This window comes from Mobula hypostoma, chromosome 3 (assembly GCF_963921235.1).
Source record: "Mobula hypostoma chromosome 3, sMobHyp1.1, whole genome shotgun sequence".
NCBI lineage: Eukaryota > Metazoa > Chordata > Chondrichthyes > Myliobatiformes > Myliobatidae > Mobula > Mobula hypostoma.
The window spans coordinates 29,073,010-29,088,237 of NC_086099.1; the positions used below are offsets into that span (position 1 = coordinate 29,073,010).

The 15,228-nt window shown below is 42.7% G+C and overlaps 1 protein-coding gene across 2 annotated transcripts in view; it reads left to right on the plus strand.

Moving 5' to 3' along the window:
- LOC134343909 (myosin-IIIb) overlaps positions 1-15,228 on the plus strand; it is a 182,234-nt gene that overhangs the window by 21,760 nt on the left and 145,246 nt on the right. For both annotated transcript variants that reach the window (XM_063042818.1, XM_063042819.1), the window contains exons 2-3: positions 11,069-11,134; positions 12,203-12,333. In XM_063042818.1, the coding sequence (XP_062898888.1) occupies positions 11,069-11,134; positions 12,203-12,333 (197 nt within the window). The remainder of the gene's footprint in view (positions 1-11,068; positions 11,135-12,202; positions 12,334-15,228) is intronic.

Sequence of the window (15,228 nt, forward strand, 5' to 3'; positions counted from 1 at the left end):
ATGCCAGATGGTGTTGCAGCCAGATAGAATGCTCTCCATGGTACATCTGTAGAAATCTGTGAGTTTTTTTTTTGGTGACAAAAAAATCTCCTCAAATTCCTAATGAAATATAGCCTCTGTTGTGCCTTCTCCGTAGCTGCATTGATATGTTGGGTTCAGGACAGATCCACAGAGGTATTGACACCCAGGAACTTGAAATAGCCTCCTCTTTCCCCTTCTGATCCTTCTACGAAGATTAGAGTACGTTCCCTCGTCTTGCCCTTTCTGAAGCCCACAATCAGTTCTTTGGTCATACTGCGACACCACTCAACTAGCTGGTATATCTCGCTCCTATATGCCCTCTTGTCACCACCTGAGACTCTACCAACAATGGTTGTATCACTCAGCAAATTTATAGATGGTATTTGAGCTTGCTGAGCCATACAGTCATGGGAATAGGGAGAGTAGAGCAGTGGGCTAAGCACACAGCCCTGAGGTGCACCAGGGTTGATTGTCAGTGAGGTGGAGATGTTATTTCTGATCTGCACAGATTGTGGTCTTCTGTTTCGGAAGTAGAGAGTCCAGTTGCAGAGGCCCAGTTTCTGGTGCTTTTTGATCAGAAGGGTAGCAATGATGGTGTTAAATGCTGAGCAGCATCCTGACAAGGGTATCTGTATTGTCCAGCTGATCCAGGGCCACGTGAAGAGCCAATGAGATCGCATCTGCCGTAGACCTATTGTGGCAATAGGCAAATTGCAGTGAGTTCAGATCCTTGTTGAGACGGGAGTTAATTCTAGCTATAACCAACCTCTCAAAGCACTTCATCACCGTAGATGTGAGTGCTACTGGACGACTGTCGTTAAGGCAGCTCTCCCTGTTCTTCTTGGGCACTGGTATAATTGTTGCCCTTTTGAAGCAGGTAGGAACTTCCGACTGTAACCACAAGAGATTGAAAATGTCTTTCAACGCCCCCGCCAGTTGGTTGGCAGAGGTTTTCAGAGCCTTACCAGCTACTCCATTGGGACCTGTCACCTTGCGAAGGTTCACCGTCTTGAAAGGCTGACTCATGATGGCCTCCATGACAGAGATCATGGGATCGTTGGATGCTCCGGGGACCCTCATAGCTGTGGTTTTATTCTCCTTTTCAAAGCGAGAAAAGAAGCGTTGAGCTCGTCTGAGAGTGAAGCATTGCTGCCATTCATGGTGATGATGGGTTTTGCTTTGTAAGAAGTAATGACCTGCAAACCCTGGCAGAGTTGAAGTGCATTGGATTCCACCTCCAATCTCATTCAGAATTGTTTCTTTGATCTTGAGATAGCCCTCGGTAAGTCATACCTTGGACTTGCATGCCACAGATCTAGCCCTCAGCAGACTAGGAACCCCTATCAAACCTGCTTTATACAACTTCAGCTCTCAAAATTTGTCAAAACTGATTTGCCTTTCATACTTTTCTGTCTAGTCTGTAAGGCGTTCAAATTATGAGTGTGATTTGTCTCAGTTTCTTCATTTCCTGGTATATACGTTTATATCATACATGTATATTAACACAATACAACTAAATACTTCATTAATAACACATTTTCTGTGGCGGGAGGAGAAGATGGCGGTGTGACGCAGCGCGCGCAGCTCTCCAGTGAAATGATATCGTATTTGTAAGTAGGATGCCGTGCACAATTCTGATTTGATGGAGACAGACATGAGAAGCACAGAGGAACGTCTGGAGAAATTTCTGAAATGCCCGGTTCGCTGCCGCTGCTACTGTGCGATCGAGAATCTCCGGAGGGGAAGGCCCCAAAATCCCCGGCTTTGCCTGCTGCTGGCAACCGAGGCTGGGGTCGAGCGTTCGGCGGAGATGGTGCTCGGTACTCGGTGTCGGAGGGCTGATCGGAGCTCGAAGTTTTCGGACGACTCAGAGTCGGACTGTGGTCAGGCATGGCAGGGAGAGTTTTCTTCCTTCTCCTGTCTGTGTGAGACGTGGGACTTTCGAGAGACTTTGAAGTATTTTATTGTGCCCATGGCCTGTTCTTCATCAAATTATGGTATTGTTGTACTGTTGTAACTATATGTTATAATTATGTGGTTTTTGTTAGTTTTTCAGTCCTGGTCTGTCCTGTATTTTGTGATATCACATCGGAGGAATATTGTATCATTTCTTAATGCATGCATTACTAAATGACAATAAAAGAGGACTGTGTGTCCTCATAATCTAATGTAAAAATTGTGGTAAATGATCACCGTAAACAATGAAGAGACGAGCGAACACAAGGCTGACTCAAGGATCGAGGCATGCAGGTGTGATGCAAAGTTGGAGCAAGGTCAAGACATGGTTGAGATAGTCGGGGTGTACAAAGTGGCAAAAAGACAGAGCAGATTCGGAGCCCGTCCACCTAAATGGAGATTTGATCAATCGATCTATACTCTGGGCCGATTCAGAAAGGTTGGGTGCGGGCCGCAACATGGTGGCAGGGTCCAGTCCCAAAGCGTATCAATGCAACAGGGCCTGGGTCCTAGTGCGAGGGATGACCCGATGTTTTGCTGATTTAAACACCGTGCTGAAAGTATTGAAAAGGCAGGGTGTCAGAACCGGAGGCGAAGGTCGAGCTGGTTCTGCTCACTACTCCGTGACGTTTACTCCACGGTCTGCAGCGCTGAGGCTGACGCTGTGGGCCTGCTCCATTGCTCCAGGCTTCATGTCTGTGAGCTCCGCAATGATTTACCCTGCTGTGTGACGAACGGAGGCTGACGCTGTGGGCCTGCTCCACTGCTCTGGGCTTTGTGCCTACAGACTCGCTTTTGTTCTGAATGTTTTTGCTTGCTTTTATTTTTTGCACAATTTGTGGTTTTTTCCCCTCTTTCTGTGCATTGGGTGTTTGTTGGTCTTTTTTAATGGCTTCTTTTGGGTTTCATAATTTGTGGCTGCCTATAAAGAGACCAATCTCAAGGTTGTATAATTTATACATACAGTACTTTGTACTTTGAACTATATCATTAGCTTTGAGATTTACACTAAGTATCACATTACTTGTAACTTGTGTTTTAAACAAATCTAATCTAAAACACTTCTAAGCTCAATTTAGTAAAACTGTTGCCATTTGTAAACCATGCAAACTGATAAATTCTATCTGATATATACTGTAAGTCCTGAATAGTCTGTGTAGTGTAATGTGATGCAATCAAAATAATAATCAGAACTGGTCTATATAGCATTTTACATAAATGTGTGGTTTGGGCAGGACTTGTGTTGGTGTTATAGAGGTAATTGCAGCATGTGTTGAAAAATTAAGATCAAAGTGTATATTGTTTGCTTGCAGCAATGTGTGACCTGAGTAAAGAATTAGCTTCTGACTAAACCTGTTTGAGGTAATTTTCTGCAGAAGGTTTAATGATGAGAGTACAGTGGATCCTGGTTAATTGGCCCATCAATTAATCAGGGCTGCCACTTACTTGTGACAACTTTTAAAGAACAAAAGCCAATTCAGAAAATAGCCAGGATTCTCTTTCTTTATTTGGGACACAATGCAGCTTTTGAGAGGGCATTTGTTGTTGTTGTTGTTGTTGTTGTTGTTAAGTCATTTTAGTTAAGTCTGACTCTTCATGACCTCATGGACCATAGGATCATGGCAAGATGCAGAGATAGATTGCCAGGCCTTTCTTCTGCACAGATACTGCTGCTGCCCAGGTTGGGACCCGGCTGGGTTTGAACTCAGAACCATCTGCCCTGAAGTCCAGTGCTGATGCCACTGCATCACTGTAGTAACTTCTACTTTGAAAATGGCACACTTGACAACTTCATGCCAAAGAAACTACTTTATCTCGAACTTCAAAACCATAATTTATATATAGAGGCTTTCACAACCCGTACGGCATGACAGGGACACTATACAAAACTATACAGTATACAAAGCACACCAGAAGTAAAAAGAACGGAAGTAAACCCCCCCCCCCATTATCCTAATTAGTATTAACTTACTTTTAATAATGCTCACATTACAACACTTCTCCCCCTTTAAAATCCAACATCCCCAAATGTGAAAAACTAGGAAATAAAAACAGTGGTGTTATTAATTTGCATACCCCTGAAAACTTATACCAGTATCTCAGCAACAGTTTACCAATACAAAACATCTGGAAAACACGAAAGATTCAACATTCAATCAAACAACAACAAAAAAAACTGTCCCGTCAAAGATTCAGTCTGTCAGGAGGTTTACGAGTGCGCTGTGATCTGCGCACTACCCCCTGGTGACCCAGCAGGAACCGCTGGTGAGGGTGTTTTCGGTGGCTCTGGTGTTAGGGGCATGAGAGGAGTCTGTGTGTCTGCGTGAGAATGTCCATCTCTTCAGGGGACCCCGACCCCTCTGCCAGCATCTCGCCCTCTGGCAAAGTCACTGGTGGACATGCTCCCACCGTAGTCTGTCTCACTTGAGCCTTCACGTCCGGGCGCAGCAGGTTCACTCCTGACTTGGGCCTACGCCCCATCAGCATCTCTGCAGGAGTGCGGGCAGTCGTAGTCTGTGGCGTGAGGTGGTATTTAAACAGGAAGCGTGAAAGCCGAATACTAAGAGAGTCCCCTGTCATCTGCTTCAGGCCTGCCTTCACTGTCTGAACAGCCCACTCAGCCAAACCATTGGAGGCTGGGTGGAAAGAGGCTGTCCGAATGTGACAAATGCCATTCTGCTACATGAACTCACTGAACAGTTCACTGGTGAATGTTGGGCCATTATCAGCGACCAGAGTGTCAGGCAACCCGTGGACTGCAAACACTTGCCCGAGTTCCGTGACAGTCTTAGGGCTTGGGGCTTCTTTAATAGCTCTCACTTTGTCCTCCACAGGGCAAAGCCCCTCAGCTGTGATCTTGTGTCCCAGGTAAGTCACACTCAATGCCAGGAACACACATTTTCCGCGTTTCAACCACAGCCCTGCATCTGAGAGCCTCTTCAGCACCCGTTCTAAATTAGCCAGATGCTCTACTCCATAGCTTCCGTGATCAAAATATCATCAAGGTACACTGCTACGTGTGGAATCTCCTGCAGCAAAGTGTCCATTGTCCTTTGGAAAATGGCAGGGCTGGATGCCACTCCAAATACCAGGCAATTGTACTTAAATAATCCCTTGAGCGTATTAATTGTGACGTATTCCTTCGAATCCTCATCGAGCAACAGCTGTTGGTAGGCTTTGTGAACAGCTTACCACTGACAGGGTCGCAAACAGGTCATCCACCCGTGGCAATGGGTACTCCTCCAGCCTAGAGACCTGATTCACCGTAAGCTTATAATCCCCACATATCCCTCACCGTTTTGTCTGCCTTCAAAGCTGGAACAATGGGTGCCGCCCACTTTGAAAACTGGAGGGGCTCAATAGTGCCCAGCCTCTGTAGACGTTCCAGCTCCTCCTCGACTTTGCCTTTCATGGCATAGGGCACCGACCTGGGCTTAAAGAAACGTGGTGTGGCCTCAGGGTTGACATGGAGTTTCACTGTCACACCCTTCAGTGTTCGTAGCTCGTCCCTGAAAACGTCACTGTACCACTGCAGAATGTCCTCCGTCGTGTGTGCATACTTAATTTCATGCCAGTTTAGTTGGATTTTCCAAAGCCAATCGTGACCCAAAAGACTGGGCCCCCTGCCCTTAGCTATCACTAGCCTGGCTTCAACCTTCTGACCCTCGGCTGAAATGTCCACATATAACACCCCTAAGTGAGGTATGGGCTGCCCCGTATAGGTCCTAAGTTTGAGCTTTGACGGTCTAATGGGAGGCAGGTTGGACCCCCATGTCCTCCCGCAGGTCTCCTCACTAATGACCGATGAAGTAGCCCCTTAATCAATCTCAAACTTAATGTCCTTTCCCCTGACAGTGACTGGCATAATACGGTTCAGGTGGTTCCTCATCTGTTTCCACTGCAAACATGTTGTAGGCACACGCTGCCTCTTCGTCTGCATCTTCTAGATGGTGTGTGGCTGCCTGAGCCTGTTGAGTTTTCCCCTGCCCAGGCTTAATCTTACCCTTCGAACTCCTGCACTTTTTAGCTAGATGTCCCTTTTTGCTACAAGCATGGCAGACAGTGTCTTTGAATTTGCAATTATTTGCATAGTGCATCCCTCCACACCGGAAACATTCCACCCGCTTTGCCTGTTTACCGGTCTCCCTCCTGACTTGGTGCACTGCCGCTGACTACAACCCCCCCCCCCCCCCGCCCCATGTCCTTTTTGGATATCCTTGACATTATTAGCAGCCATCTCCATGCCTTGGGCAATCACTAAGGCTTTCTTGAAAGTCAGTGGTGGGGTTTCCCCTAACAGGCGGCGTTGTATGTTGTCATTATTAATGCTGCATACCAATCGATCATGGAGCATGTCTTCCAACACCGTTCCGAAATCACAATGCTCCTACAGCTGCCGAAGCTCGGCCACGAAATTGGCCACAGACTGACCTGGCTTCCTGAAACAGCTGTGAAACTTACACTGTTGGACTATCACAGAAGGTTTCAGGTTGTAGTGGTTCCCCACGAGCTTGACCAGTTTGTTATATGGAATGTCCCCTTGTTTCTGCGGTACAGCTAAATTCCTTATTAGCTTGTAAGTCTTTGCCCCACACATACTCAGGAGAATAGAGCGCTTCTTGGCTTCCTCCGTAATTCCATTAGCACAGAAAAAGTGTCCCAACCTTTCCTCATACTCCGGCCAGTCCTCCGTCATGTCCACAAAATCAACGATAGTTCCAAACGTAGCCATCAGAACGTGAGGCCCCTTATTAGCGCTGCTGCTCCCGCTCGAAACGCGCCCACACGTCCACAAAACCAGTTCACCTCGTTGCCAAAAATATGTGGTAACTTCTACTTTGAAAAAGGCACACTCGACAACTTCATGCCCAAAGAAATCACTTTATCTCATACTTCAAAACCGTTATGTATATACAGGGAATTTTACAACCCGCACGGCATGGCAGGGACACTATATACAAAGCACACCAGAAGTAAAACCCCCCATTATCTTAATTAGTATTAATTTACTTTTAATAATGCTCACATTACAACAATCACCACCACCAAGAGGGCATACAATAAAGCGAAAATTAATGGGAAAATAGAGGACTGGGAGGCTTTTAAAAACCCTACAGAGAGCAACTGAAAGCATCATTAGAAGGGAAAAGATGACATATGAAAGCAAGCTAGCAAACAATATCAACGTGGATTGTAAAAGCTTTTTCAAATATGTTTTTTTAAAAAAGAAGAGAGTTGATATAGGACTGCTTAGAAATAGGACTGCTATGAGTATTTTTCACTTTGAAGACACTAGCAGTGTGCCAGATTTTGTAGTGTGTGAAGGAAGAAAAGTGAATGCAGTTACTATTACACGGGAGAAGGTGCTCAATAAGCTGAAAGACCTAAAGGTACGTACATCAGTCACCCGGACCGGATGAACTGCACCCTAGGGTTCTGAAAGAGGTAGAAGAGGTAGTGGTAGAGATTGTGGCGGCATTAGCAAAGATCTTTCAAAAATCATTGGGCTCTGTCATGGTGCCTGAGAACTGAAAAATTGCAAATGTCACTCCACTGTTTAAGAAAGGAGGAAGGCAGCAGAAAGGAAATTATAGACCAGTTAGCCTGACCTCAGTGTTTGGGAAGATGTTGGAGTCAATTGTTAAGGATGTGGTTATGGAGTCCTCGGTGACACAGGACAAGAGTCAGCATGGTTTCCTCAAGGGAAAACCTTGCCTGACAAACCTATTGGAATTTTTTGAGATTACAAGAAGGACTGATAAAGGGGATGCAGTGGGCATTGTATATTTGAACTTTCAGAAGATCCTTGACAAGGTACCACACATGAGGCTGCTTACCAAGTTAAGAGCTCATGGTATTATAGGAAAGTTACTAACGTGGTTAGAACATTGGCTGATTGGTAGGAGGCAGTGAGGGAGAATAAAAGGATCCTTATCTGGTTGGCTGCCAGTGAGTAGTGGTGTTCCACAGGGGTCAGTGTTGGGACAGCTTTTTATGCTGTATATCAATGATTTAGATGATGGAATAGATGGCTTTGTTGCCAAGTTCGCAGATGATACGAAGATTGGTGGAGTGGCAGGTAGTGTTGAGGAAACAGGAAGTCTGCAGAAGAACTGAGACAGATTAGGAGAATGGGCAAGCAAGTGGCAAATGAAATACAATGTTGGAAAATGTATGGTCTTGCACTTTGGTAGTAGAAATAAATGTGCAAACTTTTCTAAACGCGGAGAAAATCCAAAAATCTGAGATGCAAAGGGACATGGGAACCTTTTGAGGTTAACTTGCAGGCTAAGTCAGTGGTACTGAAGGCAAATGCCCTTCATTTCAAGAGGTCTTGAATACAAGAGCTAGGAAATAATACTGAGGCTTTACAAGGCATTGGTGAGGTCTCACCTTGAGTATTGTGAACAGTTTTGGGCTTCTCATCTGAGAAAGAATGTGCTGGCATTGGAGAGGGTCCAGAGGAGGTTCACAAGGATGATCTCAGGAATGAAGGGGTTATCATATGAGGAACATTTGATGGCTCTGGGTCTGTACTCGCCGGAATTTGGAAGGATGAAGGGAGATCTCATTGAAGCCTTTTGAATGTTGAAAGGCCTGAACAGGGTAGATGTGGAAAGGATGTTTCCCATGGTGGGAGAGTCTAGGACAAGAGGGCACAGCCTCAGGATAGGAGGGTGTTCATTCAAAACAGATGTGGAGAAAGGCAGAAATTGATGGGTTCTTGATTGGACATGGTATCAAGGGTTAAGGGGAGAAGGCTGGGAAGTGGGACTGATGAAGCGAAAAAGGGATCAGCCATGATTGAATGGCGGAACAAACTCGATGGGCCAAATGGCTAATTCTGCTCCTGTGTCTGATGGTGTTATGGTCTTTATTCGGGCAGGAAACTGTTGCCGAACAATTCCTAACTAATGTCAGATGTGTGCTCTTTGTGGCCGTCAGAAAATACACTGTGCTTAGAATGAACAGTTTTTAAATGTCGTCAGTTGCATATGCTTGTGTTCAAAAAGCAGTACTTTTTTTTTGTCACTGAAAATTGGCAAGAAATAAACAGTAAGACAATTCAGAACTGTTTTGCTCACTGTGGTTTCAAGCATTTAGACTTGGAGAAGGCCAGAAATGGTCGAGAGTGAAAATGAAACGATTTCACTACTTCACTAATTTGGAACTATTAAGCTTTTTGATATTACAATGCAAATGAAGATGTGTAGGAAACAATTGTCCAATGTTGTATGAAGGCAGTCCATTATCTACACTGGATGCCTGCGCTGATTTTGTTCAATTACAGTCAATCAAAAGAATATGATAACTAGAGGTAACTAATTCAGTTTTATAGTACTGCAGTAGTTTTGATAGCATTTTAATTTGTTCTGTGTTTTATTTAAATACATAATTTTTTACTCAGTTAAATGGTTGGTTGCCTTTGTAACTATTTCCATGAAATTTTGGCTAATTGACCAAAATGTACTGGTCCCAATGTGTCCCAATTAACGGGAATCCACTGTATTGTGTATTGTGTAATGTTTATTGTTATTTGTTTACAATTTATTAAAGTTCAAAGTAAATTTATTATCGAAGTGTGTATATGTCACTTTTTTCTTGAGATTCATTTTCTTGAAGGCATTTGAAGGAAAATAAAGAAATACAAAAGAATTTATGAAAAACTATAAATAACAAAGACTGATTAGCAATTAGCATGCAAAAGAAGACAAATCATGCAAATATTTTTTTTAAGTCAATACATAATACTGAGTGGTGGAATCCTTGAAATTAAGTCCATAGGTTTGTGGAGGCAGTTTAGCATTGAGGGAACTGAAGTTAATCAAACTGGTTCAGGCCCATAAGTGCACATTCATATTATTTTGGAATCCTGATTGAATCACAGCTTAATGCTCAATGTCACAATTTTGCTGGAACTTAATGACATTGCAAGAAGCTTTACTCGGTGAACATTGATGCTAATGGATAGTATGGTGTGAGAGAGGGGCAAGGGAGAAGAGTAGATCTCATGCGCGTTTGAGGAGGCTTTTCAAAGTGTAGAGACTGATTACCAGGTAAGTTATTGATTATAAGGAAAAGAGATTCTTGAAACTTGAGGGAGTGCTGCCGATTTGTCGAACAACATTGAAAGGAAGCCAAACTCAAAAATGCAGAAGCTTTTTAAAAGGTGAAAATGCAGATGTTGGGTTTTCTGTCTTTGCATGGAAAGGTGCTGTGAGGAAGGGAATAAGGATTAGTGGAGCTAGAAGAGTGAATCAGGAAGTTGAAGGGGAAAATAATGATGAATGTGGAAGCTGCTCAGATGCCCTTTGAAGATGAAGTGAACCACATCCTTGCATTGTGTGGGAAATTTTTTGCTATTCGATTAATATCGGCCTTTTCAGAGTTGCATTCTCAGTGTCCTGCAGTGCACGAGCAGAACCACTTGTGCTTCAGAAACTTGGTGTTCGTCAGTGAATGCTGTTCTGTCTTAACTTAGCAAGGTCAGGGCGCACACTTGCTGACAACTTACAAGGCCTTTCTAAAAGACTTGACTATTATTGGGATATCCACTGTCCTTGTGATTCAGCGCAGGTATAAAAACACCTCACTGGCACATCTACCACTTGCCACTACCATTGGTATGTCCTTTGTGCATTATACAATGCTAATGCTGCAAAAACTCTTTAAAGATTTCTTCAATAGTCTGTTACATTCTCCATAGAAGGACAATTGCAGGACATTCAAGGATGCCATATTCACTCCAACTTGGTTATATCTCAAAATTCCTTATTTCTTGCTGGATGAATATCCTGAAGCATCTTTCCTAACTGTTATGCTGCTTTCATTCTGGGAACCTCTGAGGTTCCAGTGAGAGGTTCACATCAGTCCAAGAGCTATAGGATTTGCCCTTTCCGGCATAGTCCTCTTCCTGAGAAGAAGCATTAAAGTAAACAGACTATGTTAAAAGGAACTTCTCTCATTTCTTTCTCTCTTTGCTGGGATGTATGCATGGAATTTATCTTACTTTATCAATGGAATTATTCAGTGGAGTATTACTTCGAAAATGTGCACACCAGCTAATTTGTTCTTTTTTACTTTTTTTTAGTCATACATTGGAGATATTCTAGTAGCCATCAATCCTTTCAAGTATCTGCCCTTGTACGAAAAATCGGTATGTACTTATTTTATTATATAAAACCAGCTGAATTTTTCAATTGTCCTACTTTTACAAGCATGAAGTTCATTAAATTTGAAATAATGTGCTAATTATTCATAAATATTACTCTCCATGGAAAATTAAATGCCTGCAATTACAACATATTGCATTGATTTTCATTTTTTTTTCCAAGTGGTTCTTAAACAAGTTGATATTTCATCTGTGATTATTAAAAACAAAAAAATAGAATCTTTCAAACAACTGGTCATGTCCCAAAAGTCAACTCCTCAACTTCAAATAGATTTTATGTACAATTTTAGGAATTTCTATCTGGCAAAACTCCTTAACTGAGACAGCACCAAATTTAATATGCATCCTATGACATAAGACATTTGAACGTATAGATGACTGAATTATTAGTACATTGTGCTGCAAGTTTACTTGAGATAATTGTTGACTATTTTCATTCAATCTGAATTAAAATTACAGTAAGAATCTGTTCCTTTAAAAATAAAATTGATTGTGTATATATTTTTATTATTAACTTGGTTTTGAAGCGTAGACAAAATTATGTTGTGAAGAGTTGGAAATGTTAGGAGCAGTGACTTGTGAAGGAGACTAACGAGCAACCCAGAGTTTTTAAGTAGCGATGAATGGAATTTATAGAAACAGGTTTACTTGGCTCAAGTAGATCCCTTTTAGAACGGTTGAGTGACGATTCTGTGGCATTTGCAAATAAAAATGCAAATCCATGCATTCAGTCTTTAAAATTTCTGCCTTACATAGCTGAAGTGCAAGATGTTGAAGAGCCAAAGCAGCTGCTTTTTTTTTTAATATAAATTAGCTAAGTTTGTACAGAATGAAGGAAGTGAGCCCAATGTTGCATCTCTTTTTTAGTGTGATAAATAAGGGTCTCGGCCTGAAACGTCGACTGTACGTTTTTACACAGAGGCTGCCTGGCCTGCTGAATTTCTCCGGCATTTTGTGTGTGTGTTGCATGCACATTCACATTAACAGTGCAACATTTTTTTTTTGCAGACTTCAACAAAATGTAACTTGACAATCTCTTGTTTCTGTTATCAGGAATCGGAAAAGTACAAAAGTTGTTCAAAAGATGGCCTACCTCCTCATATTTTTGCAGTGGCAGATCGTGCCTATCAATCGATGTTGGGTCGCTTGGCCACGGGCCCCAAGAACCAGTGCATAGTGATCAGGTAAGAATACAATGACATTTTGAGAGCTCTTTTCCAAGAGAACCTCCTAAATCTGTCACAGATCCCATACAGGAAGTCAGGTAACTGTAAGGAAGTTGAGACTGTCACATACAGATCACTCAGGAATTCTTCGTGGAGTCTAATGATGAAGGACAAGCTACAACCATAGGATCATAGAACTCGGGTCCTCCAAACCTAGCAACATCCTTGTAAATTTTCTCTGCACTCTTTCAACCTTGTTTCCATCTTTCCTGTAGGTAGGTGACCAAAACTGCACACAATACTCCAAATTAGGTCTTTTACAACTTCAACATAAGATCCCATCTTCTGTACTCAATACATTGATTTACTGATTTATGAAGGCCGGTGTGCTGAAACCTTTCTTTATGACCCTATCTACCCATGACACCACTTTCTACAAATTGTGTACCTGTATTCCCAGATCCCTTTGTTCTAACACATTCCTTATTGCCCTACTGTTCACTGTGTAAGACCGTCCCTGGTTGGTCCTACTGAAGTGCAAAACCTCATACTTGTCTGCATTAAATTTCATCTGCCATTTTTCAGCCCATTTTTCCAGTTGGCCCAGATCCCATTGCAAGCCATGATAGCCTTCCTCGCTGCCTTCCTAACTGCACCCCCAATCTTGGTGCCATCTTCAAATTTGCTGATTCACTTAACCACATTATCATCCACATCATTGCTGTAGATGTCAAACAACATCAGACCAAGCACCGATCCCTGCGGCACTTCACTAGTCACAGGCCTCCAGTCAGAGAGGCAACTGCCTACTACAATTCTAGGAACATAGAAAATCTACAGCACAGTACAGGTCCTTCAGCCCACAATGTAATTCTCTGGCTTCTCCCACAAATCGAAAGAATCAGAATGAGAATCAGGTTTATTGTCACCGGCATGTGTTGTGAAATTTGTTAACTTAGCAGCAGCAGTTCAATGCAACACAAAATAGAAAAGAAAAAAGCAAAATAAAATAATAATAAATAAATCAATTACAGTATATGTATATTGAAAAGATTAAAAACGTGCAAAAAACAGAAGTACTATATATATTTTTTTAAAAATGTGAAGTAGTGTCCAAAGGTTCAATGTCCATTTAGGAATCGGATGGTAAAGGGGAAGAAACTGTGCCTGAAACACTGAGTGTGTGCCTTCAGGCTTCTGTACCTCCTACCTGATGGTAACAGTGAGAATAGGCCATGCCCTGGGTGCTGGGGGTCCTTAATAATGGACGCTGTCTTTCTGAGACACCGCTCCTTGAAGATGTCCTGGGTACTTTGTAGGCTAGTACCCAAGATGGAGCTGACTAGATTTACAACCCTCTGCAGCTTCTTTCGGTCCTGTGCAGTAGCCCACCCCCCCATACCAGACAGTGATGCAGCCTGTCAGAATGCTCTCCATGGTACATCTATAGAAGTTTTTGACTGTATTTATTGACATACCAAATTTCTTCAGACTCCTAGTGAAGTATGGCCACTGTCTTGCCAATGTCTAATCCAGTTTACTACTTAATATTGATTGCCGAGCGACTGAACCTTCTTGACCAGCCACGCATGTGGAACTTTGTCAAATGCCTTACTAAAGTCCATGTAGACAACATCCACATCGTTGCCTTCATCAACGTTTTTATTTTTTTGTTGGAGTTGTTCAAGTGAGTCGAGCAGATGGGTGACTGGTTAAATTGTGCTGCTTGAGCTCTGATGGACGTGTATAGATCTCCCACAGCAGATGACACTTTTGTAAATGACACAGCCAAATGAACAGACAATGCATTGACCATAAGACCATAAGATATAGGAGTAGAATTGGGCCAGTTGGCCCATCGAATCTACTGTCGCCATTTCATCATGGCTGATCCAACTTTCCTCTTAGCCCCATACTCCTGCCTTCTCCCCGTATCCCTTCATACCCCGAACAATCGCAAAACTTATCAACCTCTGCCTTGAATATACATTGAGACTTGGCCTCCACAGCTGCCTGTGGCAATGAATTCCACAAATTTGCCCCTCTCTTGTGAAAGATATTCCTCCTTATCTATATTCTAAAAGGACGCCCCTCTATTCTGAGGAAACATCCTCTCCACATCCACTCTATTGAGGCCTTTCGCCATTCGATAGGTTTCAATTAGGTCACCCCTCATTCTTCAGAATTCCAGTGAATACGGACACAAAGCCTCCGTGCGCTTCCTATGACAAGCCGTTCAATTCTGGAATCATGTTTGTGAACCTCTTTTGAAACCAGTCTGGTTTCAGTACATCCTTTCTACAATAAGGGACCCAAAATTGCTCACAGTACTCCAAGTGAGACTCACCAATGCTTTATAAAGCCTCAACATTACATCCTTGCTTTTATATTCTAGTCCTCTGGAAATGAATGCTAACATCACATTTGCCATCCTCTCTACAGACTCAAACTGCAAATCCTGCATGAGGTCTCCCAAATCTATTTGCATCTGAGAGTTTTGAATTTTCTCTCCATTTAGAAAACAGTCTACCCTTTCATTTTTTCTAGCAAAGTGCATGACACTGTATTCCATCTGCCTCTTCTTTGCTCATTTGCCTATATGTCTAACTCTTTCTACTTCATCAAAACTACCTGTCCTTCCACCTATATTCATATTGTCTTCAAACTTTGCAACAAAGCCTCAATTCTATCATCCAAATCATTGACATGTCTTGCAAAAAGAAGCGGTCCCAACACAGACCCTTGTGGAACACCACTAGTCACCAGCAGCCAACCAAAAAAGACTCCCTTAATTCCCACTATTTGTCTCCTGCCAATTAGCCACTACTTTTTCATGCTAGAATCTTTCCTGTAATACCATGGGCTCTTAACTTGTTAAGCAGCCTCATGTGTGGCACCTTGTCAAAGGCCTTC